The following is a 23,587-nucleotide window of genomic DNA, read 5'->3' on the forward strand; positions in this document are numbered from 1 at the left end:
GACTCCAAAACCATCATTAAGTTTGCAGAATACACAACAGTGGTAGGCCTGATCACAGACAACGATGAGACAGCCTACAGGGAGAAGGTCCGAGACCTGGCCGTGTGGTGCCAGGATAACAACCTCTTCCCCAACGTGATCAAGACAAAGGAGAAAATTGTGGACTACAGGAAAAAAAAGAGGACTGAGCACGCCCCCATTCTCATCAACAGGGCTGTAGTGGAAAAGGTTGAGAGCTGGTGATGGTCCTTGGTGGCCACATCACCAACAAACTATCATGGTCCAAACACACCAAGACAGTCGTGAAGAGGGCACGACAAAGCCTATTCCCCCTCAGGAGACTGAAAAGATTTGGCATGGGTCCTCAGATCCTCAAAAAGTTATACAGCTGCACCATCGAGAGCATCCTGACTGGTTGCATCACCGCCTGGTATGGCAGCTGCACGGCCTCCGACCGCAAGGCACTACAGAGGGTAGTGCATACGGCCCAGTACATCACTGGGGCCAAGCTTCCTGCCATCCAGGACCTCTATACCAGGCGGTGTCAGAGGAAGGCCCTCAAAATTGTCAAAGACTCCAGCCACCCTAGTCGTAGACTGTTCTCTCTGCTACCGCACGGCAAGCGGTACCGGAGCGCCAAGTCTAGGTCCAAAAGGCTTCTCAACAGCTTCTACCCCCAAGACATAAGACTCCTGAACAGCTAATCATTGCTACCCAGACTATTTGCACTGCACGCCCACCCCCACCCCCCTCTTTTATGCTGCTGCTACTCTGTCTATTATTTATGCATAGTCACTGTAACTCTACCCACATGTACATATTACCTCAATTACCTCGACTAGCCGGTGTCCCCGCACATTGACTCTGTACCGGTACCCACCTGTATATAGCCTCCCTACTGTTATTTTATTTTACTGCTGCTCTTTATTATAATTTTTTTTTTTTACTTAACACTTTTAAAAATGTAAATTCTTTAAAAAATGCATTGTTGGTTAAGGGCTTGTAAGTAAGCATTTCACTGTAATGTCTACACCTGTTGTATTCGGCGCATGTGGCAAATACAATTTGATTTGATTTGAATACTTATGTAGATGTCATATTTCCGTTTTTTATTTGTAATACATTTGAAAAAAAATCTAAAAACCTGTTTTTGCTTTGTCATTATGGGGTATTGTGTTTAGATTTATGAGGGGAAAAAAACAATTTAATCAATTTTAGAATAAGGCTGTAACGTAACAATGTGGAAAAAGTGGGTCTGAATATTGTCTGAATGCACTGTATGTGTGTGTGTACGTGTGTGTATGTATGTGTTTGTGTGGTCGCCTTACTTGTCTCCTTTGCTGCGAGCGATGCCGATGAGTTTCTCTATCCCGCCGGCGTCTCTCAGTGCTTTGGCGTTCTCCATGTTCTTAGTGATGACCTCATGCAGAGCGCAACAGATAGCCGTTACCGTATCGTCTGACATTGTCTTACCGGGCGCCATCGGATCCCCGGTACCTCCGCTAGTCCCACCACTGCCCCCGGTACTGTTACTGCTGCTGCCCGGTAACCGGTGGACCAGGTCACGCATGGCGTATTTACCTGAGAGGAGAGGGGGACAAGAGTTAGCGCTTGGGTTAGAAAACAGAATGTCTGAAAGAGTATGCTTGTGTGTGTGTGAAGAAAGTAACAATCCTCATTGGTGTGGCCTGTGTGGTCCAGCGGTTACAGCCACTGATCCCGCCACACATGTATGCTAGAGTTGGCATGGGTTCGAATCGGCTCACTGCCCTTTGACTCACTCTCCGCCATCTTTCCACCACTTTACTATCTCTTCAATCAAATTACGAAAGGAGTGGGACTGCCCCACTCCTTACAAAAATACAAAATTAAAAACAATCCTCATTGGTTCAAAAACAACATTATTTTTTCCTCCTCATATCCCTGTCCTGTCTTTGAAGGAAACACAGCCATTTACCAGTATCATCCTCTGACAATCAAACCTTACAGAGCAGTACAACAATCCCTAAGCCTATCTGTCCTCAGTCTCTCTCAGCTTGGCCTGTCTGTCCTCAGTCTCTCTCAGCTTGGCCTATCTGTCCTCAGTCTCTCTCAGCTTGGCCTGTCTGTCCTCAGTCTCTCTCAGCTTGGCCTGTCTGTCCTCAGTCTCTCTCAGCTTGGCCTGTCTGTCCTCAGTCTCTTTCAGCTTGGCCTATCTGTCCTCAGTCTCTCTCAGCTTGGCCTATCTGTCCTCAGTCTCTCTCAGCTTGGCCTATCTGTCCTCAGTCTCTCTCAGCTTGGCCTGTCTGTCCTCAGTCTCTCTCAGCTTGGCCTGTCTGTCCTCAGTCTCTTTCAGCTTGGCCTATCTGTCCTCAGTCTCTCTCAGCTTGGCCTATCTGTCCTCAGTCTCTCTCAGCTTGGCCTATCTGTCCTCAGTCTCTCTCAGCTTGGCCTATCTGTCCTCAGTCTCTCTCAGCTTGGCCTATCTGTCCTCAGCCTCTCTCAGATTGGCCTGTCTGTCCTCAGCCTCTCTCAGCTTGGCCTGTCTGTCCTCAGTCTCTCTCAGCTTGGCCTGTCTGTCCTTAGTCTCTCTCAGATTGGCCCGTCTGTCCTCAGTCTCTCTCAGCTTGGCCTGTCTGTCCTCAGTCTCTCTCAGCTTGGCCTGTCTGTCCTCAGTCTCTCTCAGCTTGGCCTGTCTGTCCTCAGTCTCTTTTAGCTTGGCCTGTCTGTCCTCAGCCTCTCTCAGATTGGCCTGTCTGTCCTCAGTCTCTTTCAGCTTGGCCTGTCTGTCCTCAGCCTCTCTCAGATTGGCCTGTCTGTCCTCAGTCTCTCTCAGCTTGGCCTGTCTGTCCTCAGTCTCTCTCAGATTGGCCTGTCTGTCCTCAGTCTCTCTCAGCTTGGCCTGTCTGTCCTCAGTCTCTCTCAGCTTGGCCTGTCTGTCCTCAGTCTCTCTCAGCTTGGCCTGTCTGTCCTCAGTCTCTCTCAGCTTGGCCTGTCTGTCCTCAGTCTCTCTCAGCTTGGCCTGTCTGTCCTCAGTCTCTCTCAGCTTGGCCTGTCTGTCCTCAGTCTCTCTCAGCTTGGCCTGTCTGTCCTCAGTCTCTCTCAGCTTGGCCTGTCTGTGGAGCAGCCTTCTGATGAAGTCAATACACTGTGACTCATCTGGTATTTGGAAGAAGAGATTGACGTGGACGGGAGGAAATGAAGGGAAGAATCTGACATTAAAAGAAAAGAGAGATGGAGAGAATGAAGAGAGAGAGAGGGAGTAATTAAGAAGCCTGAGATGTCAGAATGAGAGAAACACCTGAGTAAGAACCGGATGGAGGGAAGGATGGAAGGATGGGAGGAAAGGAGGGAGGGAAGGAGGGAGGGAAGAATGAGTCTACACATTAGCCACATTAGTCGTTCATCACACTTCATCATTTCACATAATGTCAACATTGACACACATCTAGGAGGCGGACATCTTTTCCCTGATGATGACTCTTGAAGATGTCTCATCATTGATGAATGATAAACATGACATGTAAATAATAGTGTCGACACACTGGTGAAGAGCTGCTCTTTCAGTCTGACTCATCCTCTCTGGAGAAATGTCAGTTGTCCATGTGAATGTATGGTTACCTACACAGGAAATTGGAAGTCAATGGGTTCAGTGAAGACGGAGGAATAAAAACAGCCGTCAATGTTTCAGCAGCACAGGATTAGGAACCCAGATAACATACTGTATCTCTCAGTGCAGCGGCTTCTATCAAACTGTTTATCTGAGTGACGAAACTGGCTAGGGTTGGCGTTCATACATGGAGGGGCCACATTTTTGAGGCAAAGTTGACTGCAGAATACAAAGGCTTATAAAGATAAAAGGGCTATCAAAGTTCATACACACTCTTAGAAATAAGGCTTCCAAAAGGGTTATTCGGCTGTCCCAATAGGAGAACCCTTTTTGATTCCAGGTACAACCCTTTTTGGTTCCAGGTAGAACCCTTTTTGGTTCCATGTAGAACCCTCTGTGGAAAGGGTTCTTAATGGAACCCCAAAAAGTTTTACTTGGAACCAAAAGGTTCTACCTGGAACCAAAAAGGGTTCTTCAAAGGGTTCTCTAATGAGAACAGCCGAAGAACCCTTTTAGGTTTCAGATAGCACCTTTTTTTCTTCATCATTGTTCACACCAGGTTATCATTGCAATTCACAAGACCCATCTTCCCAGTGCTGCTAACTCCTCTCTGTATGGCTAATAGTAATATATTTGAATCTGGGCTGGTGAAATTCCTGCTGTGTCGTGCAAACAGCTTAAAGAACGTCAACGCACCCCAATAATTTACAACATGAAGAAACACACACAGTTTCCTAAGTACTGCATATTATTAGCAGAGAGTGGTGAGTTAATTGGTGAAGTCTTATCTTGTCCTGGCAGGCTGAAGAGAGAGAGAGAGAGAGAGAGAGAGACTGAATGGACTGTCTTCATTGAGAGGACAATACCAAGACTGACTAAAGCTCTTTATCCTGTGTGAGCCTACTCTACTGGCCAGGGTTTGGCTGATGAGAGGAGAGAGACAGAGCTGATGAGAGGAGAGAGACAGAGCTGATGAGAGAGAGAGAGAGAGAGAGAGAGAGAGAGAGAGAGAGAGAGAGAGAGAGAGAGAGAGAGAGAAGACAAGGAAGCAAGCAATTATGTATTTTCAAACAACTCGAACAGGGCCTTGGACTAACCTTGCCAGTGGCTGAACCTGGGTGTTTCATTATTATAACTAATAAAGTGTTATATGCCTCATCTACTACAGGGGGCACCATATCACAAGCAACCAGGTTAGCAGTGATGTAAAGTACTTAGGTAAAAATACTTTAAAGTAATACTTAAGTCGATTTTTGGGGTATCTGTACTTTACTATTTATACTTTTGACAACTTTTACTTTTACTTCACTACATTCCTAAAGAAAATAATGTACTTTTTACTCCATACATTTTCCCTGACACAAAAAGTACTCGTTACATTTTGAATGCTAAGCAGGACAGGAAAATAGTCAAATTCACACACTTATCAAGAGAACATCCTTGGTCATTCCTACTGCCTCTGATCTGGCGGACTCCCTAAACAAAAATGCTTCATTTGTAAATTATGTCTGAGTTTTGGAGTGTGCCTCTGGCAGTGGTGTAAAGTACTTAAGTAAAAATACTTTCAAGTACTACTTAAGTAGTTTTTTTTTGGTATCTGTACTTTACTATTTATATTTTTGACAACTTTTACTTTTACTTCACTGCATTCCTAAAGAAAATAATGTACTTTTTACTCCATACATTTTCCCTGACACCCAAAAGTATTTGTTACATTTTGAATGCTTAGCAGGACAGGTCCAATGGTCCAATTCACACACTTATCAAGAGAACATCCCTGGTCATCCCTACTACCTGATCTGGTGGATTCACTAAACACAAATGCTTCGTTTGTAAATTATGTCTCAGTATTGGAGTGTGCCCCTAGCTATCCGTACATTTAAAAAAAACAAGAAAATGGTGCCGTCTGGTTTGCTTAATATAAGGAATTTTAAATGATTTATACTTTTACTTTTACTTTTGATACTTAAGTACATTTGAGCAATTACATTTACTTTTGATACTTAAGTATATTTAAAAGAAAATACTTTTAGACTTTTACTGAAGTAGTATTTTACTGGGTATCTTTTTTTCTAAGGTATCTTTACTTTTACTCAAGAATGACAATTGGGTACTTTTTCCACCACTGCAGGTTAGTCAACTATACTCCCTCTGGAACAATTATTTAACCATGGATTAAATTTCCCTGCTACTGTACAATCTTTATTAACAAAGGACATATGGAAATGTAGGTATATACAGTACCCAGCTATAGGTAAGTAACTAGCCTCATGCACTTCAGAATGGATCTAAAACGGACTGTTCTCCGAGGTCCTTTACGGCGTGAAGCCACTTCAAGCCAGGTCTGCAAATGTCACTGTGAAAGAGTAACGTTGGCCAGACAGATACTGTATATTACTGACTTACCTGAGCAATAATGGATAAATGGATACCAGAAATAACCCATTTCTCCAAAGTAAATGGCCAGCAATGTGGGCAATTCTTCTTATTTACGAGATACGGAAATTGAAAAAAGGAAAAAGCCCACAGACATCAAAGATAAAACAAAGCTGTTTAAAAGAGGTTGGCAACTAAGGTAAATGGGAAACTCTAGCTATTAGAGATAGGGGTTTCAGCGAGTGCAGGATTTCACACCTGTAATATCTGTCTCTCTGAGGCTGCTTTGATGTGGCTTGGTGACAGGCCAGAGAAGATAAGCTCTTCCGCTGAAATATTCCCCCTCTGAAGACCTGTGGCTGCTCCAATAAAAAGAGACTGCTGTAGGTGCTGCGAACACACAACACACTCACGAATGCACACACACACACGCTCACACACACACGCACACACACACGAAAGAGACAGGGTTTGGTTGACAGGAATATCCGCTGGTTGATAATACATGTTTAAAATGTGGTGAATAAAAACGTGATTTAAAAATGGCGTTTCTGAGAAGCGCTATCTTTTTCTTTTGTTTCTGTAATATCTGTCTGGAATAGTGATGTCATCCTTAGTAGTCATGGAATGAGGTTCAGATTCAAATTATATTCCAGATTACTTCACAAAAATCTATGCTTACTTCTGACAGAATATACCGAAATAACTTTGAAAAGTTTCAAGTACACATGGCTGACAAGTCTTGTTAATGTAAGCCATCTCTGGCACCTTAACTCCGTAAGTACACCATAGAATGATAATCTATGTACTCATTCTCTCATGATGTATACAAGGCTATTTCCAGCCCTACAGGCTGATAGGGGAGGGGAAGCTTGGAAGACTGCCAGAAAGGAAATGTAACGGGTAAATCGAAAGTGAAGTACAGTCACATGGTACTAATCCCATAGAGAGAGAGCACGAGTGAGCAAATGAGCATATGACTAAAGCTTACCAGATAATTTCACTCACACGCTCTACTCCTGAGTTCGTTTCTCTTTGGCACACCTTTGTGTTTTGTTCGTGCAAAAAATGTGTGTGTGTGTATAAGTGTGTATAAGTGTGTGATGGTGCATGTGTGTAGTGTAGTGTAGACGGTGCCCTGCGAAACTGACTCCTCTGCACCCTGAGTGTGTGTGTGTGTGTATGTGTGTGCCCTGCGGACTGTGACTCCTCTGCAGATTCAGGATCCTGTAATTAATGGCCGCCTGCAGCTCCCACCCTGCGTTTCCACGGTAACCCACCTGAGCACTGATGTCATCATCCCGAGACACAAAGAGAGGAGCCACAAAGAGAGGACTACATGAACTAATATACATAGGACCCAGACATAGAGAGAGACAAAGATATATATATATATAGAGAGAGACAGACAGAGAAACATAGTTAGAGAGAGAGACAAAGAGAGACAGAGAGAGAGAGAGAGACAGAGAGAGAGAGGGAGGGAGAGGGGGAGAGAGAGGGACAGAAGGAGCGAGAGAAGGAGAGAGAATGGCTCCATGGCAGACTACATGATCTAATATACTGTAGTAGGTCTGAAAGCAGACATGGAAAGATGGGACTCGGGCGAGAGTGATGGAGAGTAGAGAAGGAGGGGAGGTAGAATGTTTAGGGGTGGAGGGAGAGGAGGAGATGTCTGAGGATGAGAGAGGTGAAAGGGGGGGAAAGAGGGGGGAGACGGCCCTGTTACACTTCAATTAGTTTGTTGTTTTACTGTATGGCGGCACCATACATCACCCAGAGCTGCTGGAGCTAGATGATCTGGAGCCACCGTATTCCCCTGAGAGAAAACCCCTCCTCTGTCTCCTTGGCACACACATGCCAATTTCACGTGAGTCAAATGATCAACTATAAGTCAATTGTAGCAAGCGACGTCGCTGACAATTATTGTAGCGTCAAAATGGGATTCAATTGCCACATAACCATACATTATACAAATCTACCAGATGAATAGGAGAGACATACAAAAACTTGACAGAATGCTGGGTGATGTTGAAAATACGACTAAATCACATTACTGCTAGAACTGAATAAAACACACATGTATATCCTCCTAACAACGTCTTAGCTTTATTTTTCTCTGTCCTTCTCTCTCTCTCTCTCTCTCTCTCTCTCTCTCTCTCTCTCTCTCTCTCTCTCTCTCTCTCTCTCTCTCTCTCTCTCTCTCTCTCTCTCTCTCTCTCTCTCTCTCTCTCTCTCTCTCTCTCTCTCTCTCTCTCTCTCTCTCTCTCTCTCTCTCATCCCCTCTTACTTTCCTCCCGTCAACATCCTACCTGAAAAATGATAAGAGACTGTGGCTGTGAGAATTCCAGGTAATTGTCTCGACTAGACTATGTAAATCTAAAATCACTACTGCTCTCTCAACGCTTAACCACAACGGCACAACACTGCTTAACCCCAACAACACTGCTTTTCCCAATGACACACCCTTTTAACGTTGGCAGCACCAAAGACTTAACACGACTTAGAAGTTAGTGGGAAATATGAGATTTTCGACAATGCTCTTAGGTTGGATCCACACAATGGGAAATGACCAGGGTCTAGCACAGAAAACAGTCTTAGTGGCATTCAGCTTGATAGACATTTTGACGTTTTGCTTTCTCACTGCCTTTGTTGTTTCTCAAGGTTAGAATAGCTTCTATACAATACAAAGGTATTCTCTGTCCTACCCATTGCTATTACTTTGTCATTCAAGCTCATAAAATGGGATCTCTATAATATTAATGTGTAGGCATTCTATGGGAGTAACACTTATGTTTTTGTCATTTCAAGGTTGTGAAATGGATTCTATATTGTATCAGGTGTACATACTGTAACTGTAGGCTTTCTTTGTGTTTAACTGTAACATTAAACTTAATGAACCTCCTGTCGCATATAAACGTCTGTGCTCTATCCCCTGCTGTCCTCACATATAAACTCAACCACTACCCTAGAGCAAACTCTCTCTCTCTCTCCCCCCCAACCCCCTCTCTCTGGTTCAATAGAATATAAGCCGTGTTATACAGTGCCGCTCAATAACTAAGAAGTGTATTCAAATGAAACCGCACGACAAATTGGAATTGATTTTCCCGTGAATTTGCGAGGGATTACATTATTCAGCCTGGCGTCTCTTGCGGTGCAGAGACCAAAACAACACACTGTGTCTTTCTGTTAAAGCTACACGCTGGGTTATGCCTTCTGCTCTCACATTTAACACATATACAGGAGACAGCTGACATTGTAACTGATCTAGGGTCAGATTGGTATTCATCCCCCTAATGGTTAAGGGGGATGAACAAAGCGTATCTGCACAAAGCCAAAGAGCTTATTATTTAATAGTGAGGCCTTGTGAGGCCTGTACAGTGGGACTAGTAAACAGTCATTAGCCGAGCGCTTCACATTCACTATCAAAGTCTCTTTTTCAAAGTCCATCCGACTCCTTTGATCTGCTTCAATCACAGACACCACTGAAGACCTCTACTGCAATCACTCAGTTACACTGACAACCCACAGCTGGCCAGAGCTGATGCACTGTGAAGTATGTGTGTGTGTGTGCCTTACCTATCAGTTCTTTGTTTCTGATGTCCAGGGCCATATTCCTGAGTGCGGTGGCCACGGCACACACCACACGGTCATTGTCTATCCTCAACAACTCCACCAGGATAGGAAGACCCTTCTCTTTACGCACCGCAGCCCGGATGTACACAGACCACTGAAGAGAGAGGGGGAAGAGTTAGACTGAGGTAACACTGTAGAGGGAGGGGAAGAGTTAGACATGACGGACCACTGTAGAGGGAGGGGAAGAGTTAGACATGACGGAACACTGGAGAGACAGGGGGAAGAGTTAGACTGAGGTAACACTGTAGAGGGAGGGGAAGAGTTAGACTGAAGGACCACTGTAGAGGGAGGGGAAGAGTTAGACTGATGGACCACTGTAGAGGGAGGGGAAGAGTTAGACTGAAGGACCACTGTAGAGGGAGGGGAAGAGTTAGACTGATGGACCACTGTAGAGGGAGGGGAAGAGTTAGACTGAAGTACCACTGTAGAGGGAGGGGAAGAGTTAGACTGATGGACCACTGTAGAGGGAGGGGAAGAGTTAGACTGATGGACCACTGTAGAGGGAGGGGAAGAGTTAGACTGATGGACCACTGTAGAGGGAGGGGAAGAGTTAGACTGAAGTACCACTGTAGAGGGAGGGGAAGAGTTAGACTGACAGACCACTGTAGAGGGAGGGGAAGAGTTAGACTGATGGACCACTGTAGAGGGAGGGGAAGAGTTAGACTGATGGACCACTGTAGAGGGAGGGGAAGAGTTAGACTGATGGACCACTGTAGAGGGAGGGGAAGAGTTAGACTGACAGACCACTGTAGAGGGAGGGGAAGAGTTAGACTGATGGACCACTGTAGAGGGAGGGGAAGAGTTAGACTGATGGACCACTGTAGAGGGAGGGAAGAGTTAGACTGATGGACCACTGTAGAGGGAGGGGAAGAGTTAGACTGACAGACCACTGTAGAGGGAGGGGAAGAGTTAGACTGATGGACCACTGTAGAGGGAGGGGAAGAGTTAGACTGATGGACCACTGTAGAGGGAGGGGAAGAGTTAGACTGATGGACCACTGTAGAGGGAGGGGAAGAGTTAGACTGACGTACCACTGTAGAGGGAGGGGAAGAGTTAGACTGACAGACCACTGTAGAGGGAGGGGAAGAGTTAGACTGACAGACCACTGTAGAGGGAGGGGAAGAGTTAGACTGATGGACCACTGTAGAGGGAGGGGAAGAGTTAGACTGACAGACCACTGTAGAGGGAGGGGAAGAGTTAGACTGATGGACCACTGTAGAGGGAGGGGAAGAGTTAGACTGACAGACCACTGTAGAGGGAGGGGAAGAGTTAGACTGATGGACCACTGTAGAGGGAGGGGAAGAGTTAGACTGACGGACCACTGTAGAGGGAGGGGAAGAGTTAGACTGATGGACCACTGTAGAGGGAGGGGAAGAGTTAGACTGATGGACCACTGTAGAGGGAGGGGAAGAGTTAGACTGATGGACCACTGTAGAGGGAGGGGAAGAGTTAGACTGAAGTACCACTGTAGAGGGAGGGGAAGAGTTAGACTGACAGACCACTGTAGAGGGAGGGGAAGAGTTAGACTGATGGACCACTGTAGAGGGAGGGGAAGAGTTAGACTGATGGACCACTGTAGAGGGAGGGGAAGAGTTAGACTGACGTACCACTGTAGAGGGAGGGGAAGAGTTAGACTGAAGTACCACTGTAGAGGGAGGGGAAGAGTTAGACTGACAGACCACTGTAGAGGGAGGGGAAGAGTTAGACTGATGGACCACTGTAGAGGGAGGGGAAGAGTTAGACTGATGGACCACTGTAGAGGGAGGGGAAGAGTTAGACTGATGGACCACTGTAGAGGGAGGGGAAGAGTTAGACTGATGGACCACTGTAGAGGGAGGGGAAGAGTTAGACTGATGGACCACTGTAGAGGGAGGGGAAGAGTTAGACTGACAGACCACTGTAGAGGGAGGGGAAGAGTTAGACTGAAGTACCACTGTAGAGGGAGGGGAATAGTTATACTGATGGACCACTGTAGAGGGAGGGGAAGAGTTAGACTGATGGACCACTGGAGAGACAGGGGGAAGAGTTAGACTGATGGACCACTGTAGAGGGAGGGGAAGAGTTAGACTGAGGTAACACTGTAGAGGGAGGGGAAGAGTTAGACTGATGGACCACTGTAGAGGGAGGGGAAGAGTTAGACTGAAGTACCACTGTAGAGGGAGGGGAATAGTTATACTGATGGACCACTGTAGAGGGAGGGGAAGAGTTAGACTGATGGACCACTGTAGAGGGAGGGGAAGAGTTAGACTGACAGACCACTGTAGAGGGAGGGGAAGAGTTAGACTGATGGACCACTGGAGAGACAGGGGGAAGAGTTAGACTGATGGACCACTGTAGAGGGAGGGGAAGAGTTATACTGACAGACCACTGTAGAGGGAGGGGAAGAGTTAGACTGAAGTACCACTGTAGAGGGAGGGGAAGAGTTATACTGATGGACCACTGTAGAGGGAGGGGAAGAGTTAGACTGATGGACCACTGTAGAGGGAGGGGAAGAGTTAGACTGATGGACCACTGTAGAGGGAGGGGAAGAGTTAGACTGACAGACCACTGTAGAGGGAGGGGAAGAGTTAGACTGATGGACCACTGGAGAGACAGGGGGAAGAGTTAGACTGACAGACCACTGTAGAGGGAGGGGAAGAGTTAGACTGATGGACCACTGTAGAGGGAGGGGAAGAGTTAGACTGATGGACCACTGTAGAGGGAGGGGAAGAGTTAGACTGATGGACCACTGGAGAGGGAGGTGACAGTAGGGGTTGAGTTAGACAGTACAGTACGACCACTCCTACCTTCCAGCTGCCTGCAGCCAGGTTCTGCAGTGCGCCTGCTGCTCCCTCCAGTGTATCAGGGTTGGAGCACTCTGAAAGCAGGGTGAGGTAGGGCTTCACTATGGACGGGTGCCATAACATCTGGACTCCTTTAGGAGTGTCAGTTGAGTCCTGGAGAGGGCCTACACCATCCCACTATAGGATGTGGGAGAGAGAGGGGCAAGATAGATAGACAGAGAGAAGGGATGGGAGTGAGGGGGTTGTGGGGGTTGTGGGGGTTGTGGGGGTCAGGAAAAAGGATGATAAAAATAGGGAGAGAGAAAGAAAAAGTATTCTAAAGTGTTCTTTCTCCACATCTATCTCTGCGCTTTCATTAGCAATGTAGCTGTGTATGCCCCTCATATTCCCACTTCTCTGTAGAATAAGACAAGGCAGTACACCCAACTAGCAACAGCTCTGAGCGTATATGCCAAGATAGAATCCTTTTCTCTTTGATCAATCAATCAAAGATGTGCCATTTATGTTTTCAGGTGAATTCTGCCATGTTTCACTGCATCTTCATGATTGGAGGCACTACAGGCTTGCTGCCTAGTCTATACTGTACATTCCCAATCTCCCAAAGGTTTTATGTTCAAAGATCTTCAAAACGTTAACTTTCAGGAGAAATATAACTTGACCAGCACAGGAAATGTGCTCTAACAGTTCTGAATGTGGTGAAAACGTTTTGGAGACATTTTGTGTTTTTAACTGTTTGTAACCAGAGTGAATGAGAGCTGAACTGATTGAACAAAGCCTTCATGGCTTGTGAGGAACAGAGCATATGATTGGTCCGTGGGGAGGGATCTGAGCGAATAGTAAAGCAGCAGTAGTAGTGACTGATGCCTGGAGTGTGACAGAGGGAATGAACAAGTGATTGAAAGTTTGAGCCAAAAGAAAAAGAGAGACAAAGATGCTCACTCATCTGACAGTTAATACATAATAAAATAATTTGTTGTCTTTTAATGTTCTCTGTTTGAAGCTTTTGCTTTGATTCATAATTTGGATCATAATTTATTAGTCTGTCCCTTCAGAAAATCCCCTCAGTGAACAAATGATATGGCTTGGCGGGAGCTTTTACCATATGTGTTTGTCTGTACTGTGTGTGTATGTTTAACAGGGTTGGTTATGCTTCCACTTGCCACTTCAGAAATATGTATTTAGATGTTTATGTATTCAGATCCTCTGTGTGTGTGTGTGTGTGTCCCTACCTGGTCCTGACCCTTCTTCTTCTTCTTCTTCTTGCCCCAGCAGCCTGAGGTCTCTCCGTCACGTCCGTTGGCGTCACACAGCAGACCGTCCAGCTCCTCTGAACCCAGCTGCTGGCCCTGAGACGTCTCCGCTGCCAGTCGGTAGGACAGGTTACGCAGGATACACACACAATTCTCTATGGTCTACAGGAGGGGGAGGGGAGAGGGGAGGGGAGGAGAGAGAGGGGAGAGGAGGGAGAGAGAACGAGATTGAGGAATATGACAATTTAACCTACAAAAGAGCAAGTACCCTGAGAAAATGTATGTGTGTGTGTGTGTGTGTGTGTGTGTGTGTGTGTGTGTGTGTGTGTGTGTGTGTGTGTGTGTGTGTGTGTGTGTGAAGCAGCACTTAAAAGGAAGAGTGCCTAATTCCATCCGTCAACCGTAATGTGTTCTAACTTTCAATTGAAAGAAATTCTCTCAAATGAGGAAAAATGACTGAGCCCGAAACATCGTATCACACTCCATTTAACATGGTGTTAGGAGAAGACGAATCAGCAACAGCAGAGGAGTGTGTATGTCCGTGCGTGCGTGTTAGCGTGTGTGTGAGTACCTCTGTAAAGTATCACACATAAGGAGCGTATGGAAGGAATATGGAAAGCAGACTACGTGGAAATAACAAAGAAAAATCATCAATCATTTCGTACGACTCCTGTTTTTTAGAAGTCTCTCAGACCGATCCTTTACACAAACAACTATAATGACGCTAATTGAACAGAATACTCAGACTGACTATATGGCTTCACTGGAATTACAGACTTAATACAAACACTGAGTCGCTCCAAATGGCTCCAATAAGAACAGATCTTGGGTCAGAACTGTTAGAACTGTTAGAGGAGTTGTTTACCTCTGAAAACAGCTGCGGTAAATAACTCCAAACATAAACAACAACAGGGAATGAAGGTAGGTTTCATTTCCCTTATTGAAAAGAGTGACGCTGGGCCAATTGTGCACCACCTCATGGGTCTCCCAGTCACGGCCTGCTTTGACACAGCCTGGGATCAAACCCAGGTCTGTAGCAAAGCCTCAAGCACTGCAGCGCAGTGCCTTAGACCACTGTGCCACTCGGGAGGCCATAAATAACTACATTTCTAATAAGGAACTGTAAAAATTATACATTTGTGACATCAATTTTGCAAAAACAAAATCTAAATAATTCAATTCAATAATATGAGATCTGTATGAAAAACATTTACATTTGACATTTTTGTCATTTAGCAGATGCTCTTATCCAGAGCGAATTACAGTTAGTGCATTCCTCTTAAGATAGCTAGGGGAGACAATCACATATTACAGTCAAATATACAGGATACAAACATTCCATTCCAGCTAAACAATGGATATATAGCATTTTACCCCAAAGCACATTTTCATACACATCAAAAATGAATAAAAAATCTGAGAACAATAATATTTTACCCATAAGCAATCATTTCTGATGACAAATCACAAATGTGAAAAATTGGTGGATATAGCGTTTGGAAATAAACTCCTCATTTAGAGAGACTGAGCTGCAGCAACCTTGAGAAGGTAGCCATCCACAACGTTTCTCTACTACTGTATTGAACTGATGGACACACACATGCAGACCCACACACACACCTTGCTGTCGATGTCGTTGCTGCCCAGAGCGGTCTGTATGATGTAGAGGAGGGCATCTGTCAGTCCGTCACACTCTCTCATCCTCCTCCTGGCCTCCTCTCCAGCAGAACTCACGTTCCTGAAACACACAGAGGGATGGGGCGAGTGTGATTCACCACAGGGTATGGGGCTCTAAAACTATAACATTGGGATTCGGGAATGATATCCACCCAAAAGGGGAATGCAGGATTGAACCAGAATGAAGGACACAAAATGGATATGTTTGTGTGTTTGTGAGCATGTCTGCTCTGTGTGCATCCACATATCTGCATGCGTACCCAACTAGCTCTCACAGTCACATTATTATTAACTACAAAACGGTAAGATGTGTTTTTAATTCTGGTGCCGCTCTACACATACACGCTTGTTAGCTAGCTCTGGTCCAGGGCGTGAAATTGAGCCAACTCTCAAACGTTCAAGTATGTATTTTAGTATAATTCTGTAATTCAGTGAAGTAATGATAGGCTTACTCAAATAGCTCTCACAGTCTCACGTCGGAATTAGACGTTCATCCATGCTTCCCAAAAGTAACATTTTGAAGTTGTTGCAAACGTCAAATTCCGAAGTGTTTAAGGTTAGGTTTACGTATTAACTCCACATTTTTAAGGTTAGGGTTAAGTTTAGGCACTAACTCCTAAATCTTAAGCTTAAGCATTAACTCTGAATGGTTAAGATAAGGGTTAAGGTTTGGTATAGGCTTAAAACTAAAATCTCAAAAACAACTTTCTATCACTGGATTTGAAATTGCAACCTTTGGATTCAGATGCTTACTCCCATCCGCCATCCCACAATGCCCTAGCAAAACCGAAACCTACTTCAAGGTAACATCGCTCACTGTTGCCCCTAGTGGCCGGTTTCCACGTCATCTCCCAAAGTCCTCAAAGATGGATGGACGTCGAATACTGACTTGTATCACGGGTGACCTGGCTGTGCGTACCTGCATGTATGTGTGTATGAGTGTGTCAATTACAGGAGGCTGGTGGGAGGAGCTATAGGAGGACGGGCTCATTGTAATGGCTGGAATGGAATCAATGGAACGGTAACAAACACATCAAACACATGGAAACAACGTGCTGGACATTGATTCCATTCCAGCCATTACAATGAGCCCGTCCTTCTATAGCTCCTCCCACCAGCCTCCTCTGGTGTCAGTATCACTCAGCCGGGTACCAATGGTACTAAACCTATTTGATCCACGCACCATGCAATCTCCCAGTCAGCCATGGATGATAATACACAATACAGACTCATATACTACCTGGCTCTGTCATTTCTTTCCAGTGCGTTCAGAGCCAGCTAAATCAATTGTAACAGTTCATTCAATACAATTGCCAGATGACAGGGGAAGAAAATGATATATTTGCCGAACACATATCCCGCCAAGTCTAGCTCGCTCTTTCGCTCTATCTCTCTTTCTCATATTCTCTCTCTCTCTCCCTTCCCCTCTCTCTCTAATGTGGAAGGCATTAGCTACATGTCACTGAAGCTGTATTGATGATTTGGGGTATTCATGTTTGACATCATGCTGTTAATTTTCTTTATGGTTTTGGGTATATTGACTTAATAAATATTCAACATAGCTGGCAGCCACTGTTTCGATGTCCAAAACCTTTATTTATGAACGTTATGCATTTGCGAAAGCTCATTTGTGTGATTTTATGTGTGTGTGTGTGTGTGTGTTACAGTATGCACCAAGCTATTTTCTTTCATTTGTAAACTTGCCATTTTCACATGCTACTTCATAACAAGGAGACAAGGCGACAGGGTGAGTTGTGGGTGAGGTTTGAGGTGAGAGGAGAGGAGAGGACAGGAGTAGGGTGAGGACAGGACAGGGAAGATGATCCTGTATGAATAAATATAGAGACATTTGTCAGTCAGATCAGGGAAATTATGTGAGTCCATCCCATCAGAGTGAACTGAAGCCAATCACGTGTTTCAGTAATGAGCAGACAGACAGTCAATTAGACGCTCCAGCTCTGGGCTTTGTGTTCACACTGAAGGTCAAGTCATCTCCTATGCTTTCTGAATACCAAACATACATATTATACTATACACGACGGATCCTTAGACTGTGCTCTCGCTGCTAACAGAGACATTAGTTCTGACAGATATGAAATGGGAATACAGTATGAATTCACCTCAAGTAAATTATGGGGATCAATCACAAATCAGGCTGACAGGATGTTTTGATCAAGTTTAAGTAGGCTGATTCATCAACCTGATCAACTGATCAACCTCAAACCTTATTGATATTCAAACACTCACATTTGAATATCTAAAAATACTCCATCATTGGAGTCTTGCTTATGAGTAGAGATGGGTTATAAACAGTATGGTTCCATTCATAGCCAGCTTGATGTGTGAGTGGGAGGACATCTTCATTCCCTGAGTACAGTTTTAATGAAGCAGAGAGGTCACAGCCCTATCCTCACCTCTCTCCCACATATATCCTTCTGATGTGGATTGGTTGTCAATAGAGACTAGAATGTGTGAGTTCCACCAGGAGAGAGTAAGAAAGTAAGAAAAAAATACCCACACGTAGACCATCGTCTAAATCAGTGGTATTCAAAGTCTGGGTCGCAATGGGGGAACTGCAGCGGGGTCGCCAATGTATTAATATTTTTATAACAAATGACTTGTTTTTATTTATTTTTTTGGAACAAAAATCTAAGACTACAGATTATTGTATGGGAAAATATACAAATTGTTTTGAGAAAGATAATTAGAAAAATATGATTTTATTTGGGTACATCTATTTATTGGTTTCTTTTAATTTAGATAAGAGATGAAAATGCAATGAATTTGAAGGTTATTTGTTGATGTAAAAATCGAAATGTACCGATTTTAAGGTTGTGTCATTAGATTTGGGGTGGGATTGCAATAAATTCTTGTGAAAAAAAGTGTCTACAGAAATTCTGGTGGAAGAAATGGGGTCCCTGCTGAAAATTGTTGAAAATCACTGGTCTAAATCTTAATTTACATGGCTGCAGAGCTGTCATAGTTTAGAGTTCAGAGTTTAAACTGATTTAGTCACATCTCAAGTCCTAATTATAACGTGAGAGATCCCACATGGGGCCCCAGCTTGCTGATTCCTGGTGTAATGAAAGGTTGAGGAACAATGTTGTAGAATGGTGGTGTGGACTGTGTAATATGCTGGAGACAGACTGTTTGGTTTCTGAGACGAGGTGAAATGATGATGACAACCGACATAAAGAAAGAAAGAAAGAAAATGGGAATAAGCCCCACCTGATTACTGTGTGTGTGTGTGTGTGTGTGTGTGTGCGTGCGTGTGCGTGTGCGTGTGTGTGTGTGTGTGTGTGTGTGTGTGTGTGTGTCTGTGTGATGGAGTCAGGCAGAGAGACAGAAGTGGAAATAGTCTGACCTCTCCCCTTAAACCTCTGAGACAGATCATCATAAATCTACTGCAGGAGAACACAGCCATGCTGAGATTAAACACACACACGCACACACACCACTTCCACACCCTCAAACACTCTACTATATGATCGTTCCAATCCTCAGAGTGTGTAAATCTCCAGGCAGGTAACAGGTTATTTCCAGCAGTAAATGAGCCTGTTAGCCTTTAGCGCTAACGCCGCTAATTTATTATGTGTTACTCTCTATAAATCCCATCTAATCAATTAGCATACTTTGTTAGCTAATTATTTACTGAACACCTTTAGAACAGGATTCATTAACCCACACATTAAATACTTTTATAGGTGTTATTCTTAGCAGTTGAATAACTATCTACTTTCCTGTAAATAGTTTCAAAGTGAAGCCATGGTACAATGCATTATGTATTATTTGGTATAGCAACCATTCAAGAGTTGTATATCTTATTGGCTTCCAAGTACATTTGAAATCTATAGATTTTCAATAAAGCTACTAGATTTTTGGTCAAGTGTAAAAAAAATATTTGCACCAGATGGATATCTTCTGTTGTCCAAGATATGAATAACCTAAGAGGGACTAAGGATGTAACAGCTGCGTGTGTGTGTGTGTGTGTGTGTGTGTGACACCGGTTGCAGGGAGCAGCCACCAGATGTTTCAACAGGATTAGGGCTAGGGCGGTCATGAAATTTGGTCAGCCGGTGATTGTCAAGCAAATAACTGCCGGTCTCACGGTAATTTACATTTTACATTTTAGTCATTTAGCAGACGCTCTTATCCAGAGCGACTTACAGTTAGTGAGTGCATACATTTTCATACTGGCCCCCCGTGGGAAACGAACCCACAACCCTGGCGTTGCAAGCGCCATGCTCTACCAACTGTGCTATTGACCGTTAATAGACCGTTAATTAACACATTTAATATCTCCTGGCTTTCAAGCATAGCCTACAAGCCACTGGTGCAGACCTTTGGAACATTAAAAAAAGTATAATACATCAATTTAATATAGCCTACACCAGGGGTACTCAACTCTTACCCTATGAGGTCCGGAGCCTGCTGGTTTTCTGTTCTACCTGATAATTAATTGCACACACCTGGTGTCCCAGGTCTAAATCCCTGATTAGAGGGGAACAATGAAAACATGCAGTGGAACCGGCTTTGAGGCCCAGAGTAGAGTTTGAGGGGCCTACACCATCACAATAAATCCATTACTTATTTTAGACAGGTCTAAAGAAACATGATATGAAGAAAATGTTGTATATTTCAGAAGAACAGAATAGCATACTCTGAGTGTCCTTATGAGAATAGCATACTCCTTATGTCAGGCCCTGATTTGGCTATGCCATATGGCTGTGAGCTACACTAGTTCATTTAGCAGACCAGATTTGCTTAGAATTCAGTGGCATTAATTTATATTATTTAATAGTACGAAGAATACAATTGAACATAGATTAATAACATAGAAAGGATATTTTCTCCAAACGATTTGAGGGAGTGCGCACATGCGGCAATTCTGTGTTGAGCGGTTAACAAAGAAACAAGTCCTCCTATATGCTTAATTTAGAGTTATTTATTAAACTTCAGTTGTGATAAAAACGTTGGGCTATATGTTCCGATCCTAAGGCTGCATGATGCGACTCTAATGATGATTTGAAAAAAGTTGCATGAAAGACATGAGCTCTGCTTCATTTTTTCCACAGGCTACACACACTTCATCAGTCTCTCATTCACAATTTGACAAAAAAATCCATGTATTTTGCGGCCAGTGGCCATTGTGCCCTTGGGCTGAATATAATAATAATAATTCCCTTCTCCCAGCTGCGTTCTCCGAGGCACCTCTCACTCACATGGCTCTCTCAGATATCTCAGTTCTTATTAGCCAATGCCCATCACGTGATTGTGTCCTTCTCACAGGCTACAAGTGAAGTCAGACACATCGCGTCCTTATCGGATTCCGAGGCGCATATTGAAGATGTTAGAAGAACTCTTTACATTTACTTTTCGTCAGCCAACAAGATGAGTAGGCCTAACAAACAGCAAAAGCACTAGCCTATGTCAATCCACTATCCCCCATAGTATAAATGTTGACCTATTCTATTCTGTGCGATAAATAAATATTCCAAGCATAGTCTGGGACAGTTTTGTGATGCGATAGATCCCAAATTAATACAACCACTAGCATCAAAACCTTTTAAAAGCAATGAGGCTGTCGCAACAGATCAGAACGTTTAGCTTAAAATGTTGATAAACTATTCGGTTATTTTTTCACATTATAAGCGCAGCAATGCGCACACGGCAGTAGGCTACAAGCACGAATGTTCCAAAATGCAATCAATTATCGGGAAAACACTATTCTCAAAAGTTACCGCAAATGCGATTATGCATGTAATAATTTTATTATAAAGTTGCATTTTTATGGTGAACATTTTCTTCCCCAAACTTGAAATTCACGCGCTGCGTATGTATGCCAATTAGGCTCTACACCCCTTGTAAAGCGGATTAACGTACTTAATTTTAAGAAGTTATTTGGCCACTTTAGTTGTGATACAAACCTTATCTAAACATATACAGTGGGGGAAAAAAGTATTTAGTCAGCCACCAATTGTGCAAGTTCTCCCACTTAAAAAGATGAGAGAGGCCTGTAATTTTCATCATAGGTACACGTCAACTATGACAGACAAATTGAGAAAAGAAAATCCAGAAAATCACATTGTAGGATTTTTAATGAATTTATTTGCAAATTATGGTGGAAAATAAGTATTTGGTCACCTACAAACAAGCAAGATTTCTGGCTCTCACAGACCTGTAACTTCTTCTTTAAGAGGCTCCTCTGTCCTCCACTTGTTACCTGTATTAATGGCACCTGTTTGAACTTGTTATCAGTATAAAAGACACCTGTCCACAACCTCAAACAGTCACACTCCAAACTCCACTATGGCCAAGACCAAAGAGCTGTCAAAGGACACCAGAAACAAAATTGTAGACCTGCACCAGGCTGGGAAGACTGAATCTGCAATAGGTAAGCAGCTTGGTTTGAAGAAATCAACTGTGGGAGCAATTATTAGGAAATGGAAGACATACAAGACCACTGATAATCTCCCTCGATCTGGGGCTCCACGCAAGATCTCACCCCGTGGGGTCAAAATGATCACAAGAACGGTGAGCAAAAATCGCAGAACCACACGGGGGGACCTAGTGAATGACCTGCAGAGAGCTGGGACCAAAGTAACAAAGCCTACCATCAGTAAAACACTACGCTGCCAGGGACTCAAATCCTGCAGAGCCAGACGTGTCCCCCTGCTTAAGCCAGTACATGTCCAGGCCCGTCTGAAGTTTGCTAGAGTGCATTTGGATGATCCAGAAGAGGATTGGGAGAATGTCATATGGTCAGATGAAACCAAAATATAACTTTTTGGTAAAAACTCAACTCGTCGTGTTTGGAGGACAAAGAATACTGAGTTGCATCCAAAGAACACCATACCTACTGTGAAGCATGGGGGTGGAAACATCATGCTTTGGGGCTGTTTTTCTGCAAAGGGACCAGGACGACTGATCTGTGTAAAGGAAAGAATGAATGGGGCCATGTATCGTGAGATTTTGAGTGAAAACCTCCTTCCATCAGCAAGGGCATTGAAGATGAAACGTGGCTGGGTCTTTCAGCATGACAATGATCCCAAACACTCTGCCCGGGCAACAAAGGAGTGGCTTCGTAAGAAGCATTTCAAGGTCCTGGAGTGGCCTAGCCAGTCTCCAGATCTCAACCCCATAGAAAATCTTTGGAGGGAGTTGAAAGTCCATGTTGCCCTAGCGACAGCCCCAAAACATCACTGCTCTAGAGGAGATCTGCATGGAGGAATGGGCCAAAATACCAGCAACAGTGTGTGAAAACCTTGTGAAGACTTACAGAAAACGTTTGACCTGTGTCATTGCCAACAAAGGGTATAAAACAAAGTATTGAGAAACTTTTGTTATTGACCAAATACTTATTTTCCACCATAATATGCAAATAAATTCATTAAAAATCCTACAATGTGATTTTCTGGATTTTATTTCTCAATTTGTCTGTCATAGTTGACGTGTACCTATGATGAAAATTACAGGCCTCTCTCATCTTTTTAAGTGGGAGAACTTGCACAATTGGTGGCTGACTAAATACTTTTTTTCCCCACTGTAGGCCTATTGGCTAGGCCTAATTATGTGTGCGACTATGATTTGAAAAAGTCGCAAAAAAAAGGCATGCACTGTTTCTTGCCTTACTGCACACAAGCTGGGAATCATTCACAAGTAATAATATACAGTTGAAGTCGTAAATTTACATACACTTAGGTTGGAGTCATTAAAACTCGTTTTTCAACCACTCCACAAATGTCTTGTTAACAAACTATAGTTTTGGCAAGTCGGTTAGGACATCTACTTTGCGCATGACATAAGTAATTTTTCCAACAATTGTTTACAGACAGATTATTTCACTTATAATTCACTGTATCACAATTCCAGTGGGTCAGAAGTTTACATACAATAAGTTGACTGTGCCTTTAAACAGCTTGGAAAATTCCAGAAAATGATGCTATGGCTTTAGAAGCTTCTGATAGGCTAATTGACATTATTTGAGTCAATTGGAGGTGTACCTATGGATGTATTTCAAGGCCTACCTTCAAACTCAGTGCCTCTTTGCTTGACATCATGGAAAAATCAAAAGAAATCAGCCAAGACCTCAGAAAAAAACTTGTAGACCTCCACAAGTCTGGTTGATCCTTGGGAGCAATTTCCAAACGCCTGAATAAACGTAAGTATAAACACCATGGGACCACGCAGCCGTCATACCGCTCATGAAATAGACGCGTTCTGTCTCCTAGAGATTAACGTACTTTGGTGCGAAAAGTGAAAATCAATCCCAGAACAAC

At 43.8% G+C, this 23,587-nt stretch overlaps 1 protein-coding gene across 1 annotated transcript in view; it reads right to left on the minus strand.

Annotated features, from left to right (window-relative positions):
* Positions 1 to 23,587, minus strand: part of LOC121549750 (catenin delta-2-like) — a 347,253-nt gene that overhangs the window by 34,671 nt on the left and 288,995 nt on the right. The window contains exons 16-20 of the mRNA XM_041861613.2: positions 15,252 to 15,369; positions 13,611 to 13,793; positions 12,385 to 12,558; positions 9,542 to 9,692; positions 1,329 to 1,581 (exon numbers count right to left, since the gene is read on the minus strand). Of these exons, the coding sequence (XP_041717547.2) occupies positions 1,329 to 1,581; positions 9,542 to 9,692; positions 12,385 to 12,558; positions 13,611 to 13,793; positions 15,252 to 15,369 (879 nt within the window). The remainder of the gene's footprint in view (positions 1 to 1,328; positions 1,582 to 9,541; positions 9,693 to 12,384; positions 12,559 to 13,610; positions 13,794 to 15,251; positions 15,370 to 23,587) is intronic.

This window comes from Coregonus clupeaformis, chromosome 34 (genome assembly GCF_020615455.1).
Source record: "Coregonus clupeaformis isolate EN_2021a chromosome 34, ASM2061545v1, whole genome shotgun sequence".
NCBI classification, from domain to species: domain Eukaryota; kingdom Metazoa; phylum Chordata; class Actinopteri; order Salmoniformes; family Salmonidae; genus Coregonus; species Coregonus clupeaformis.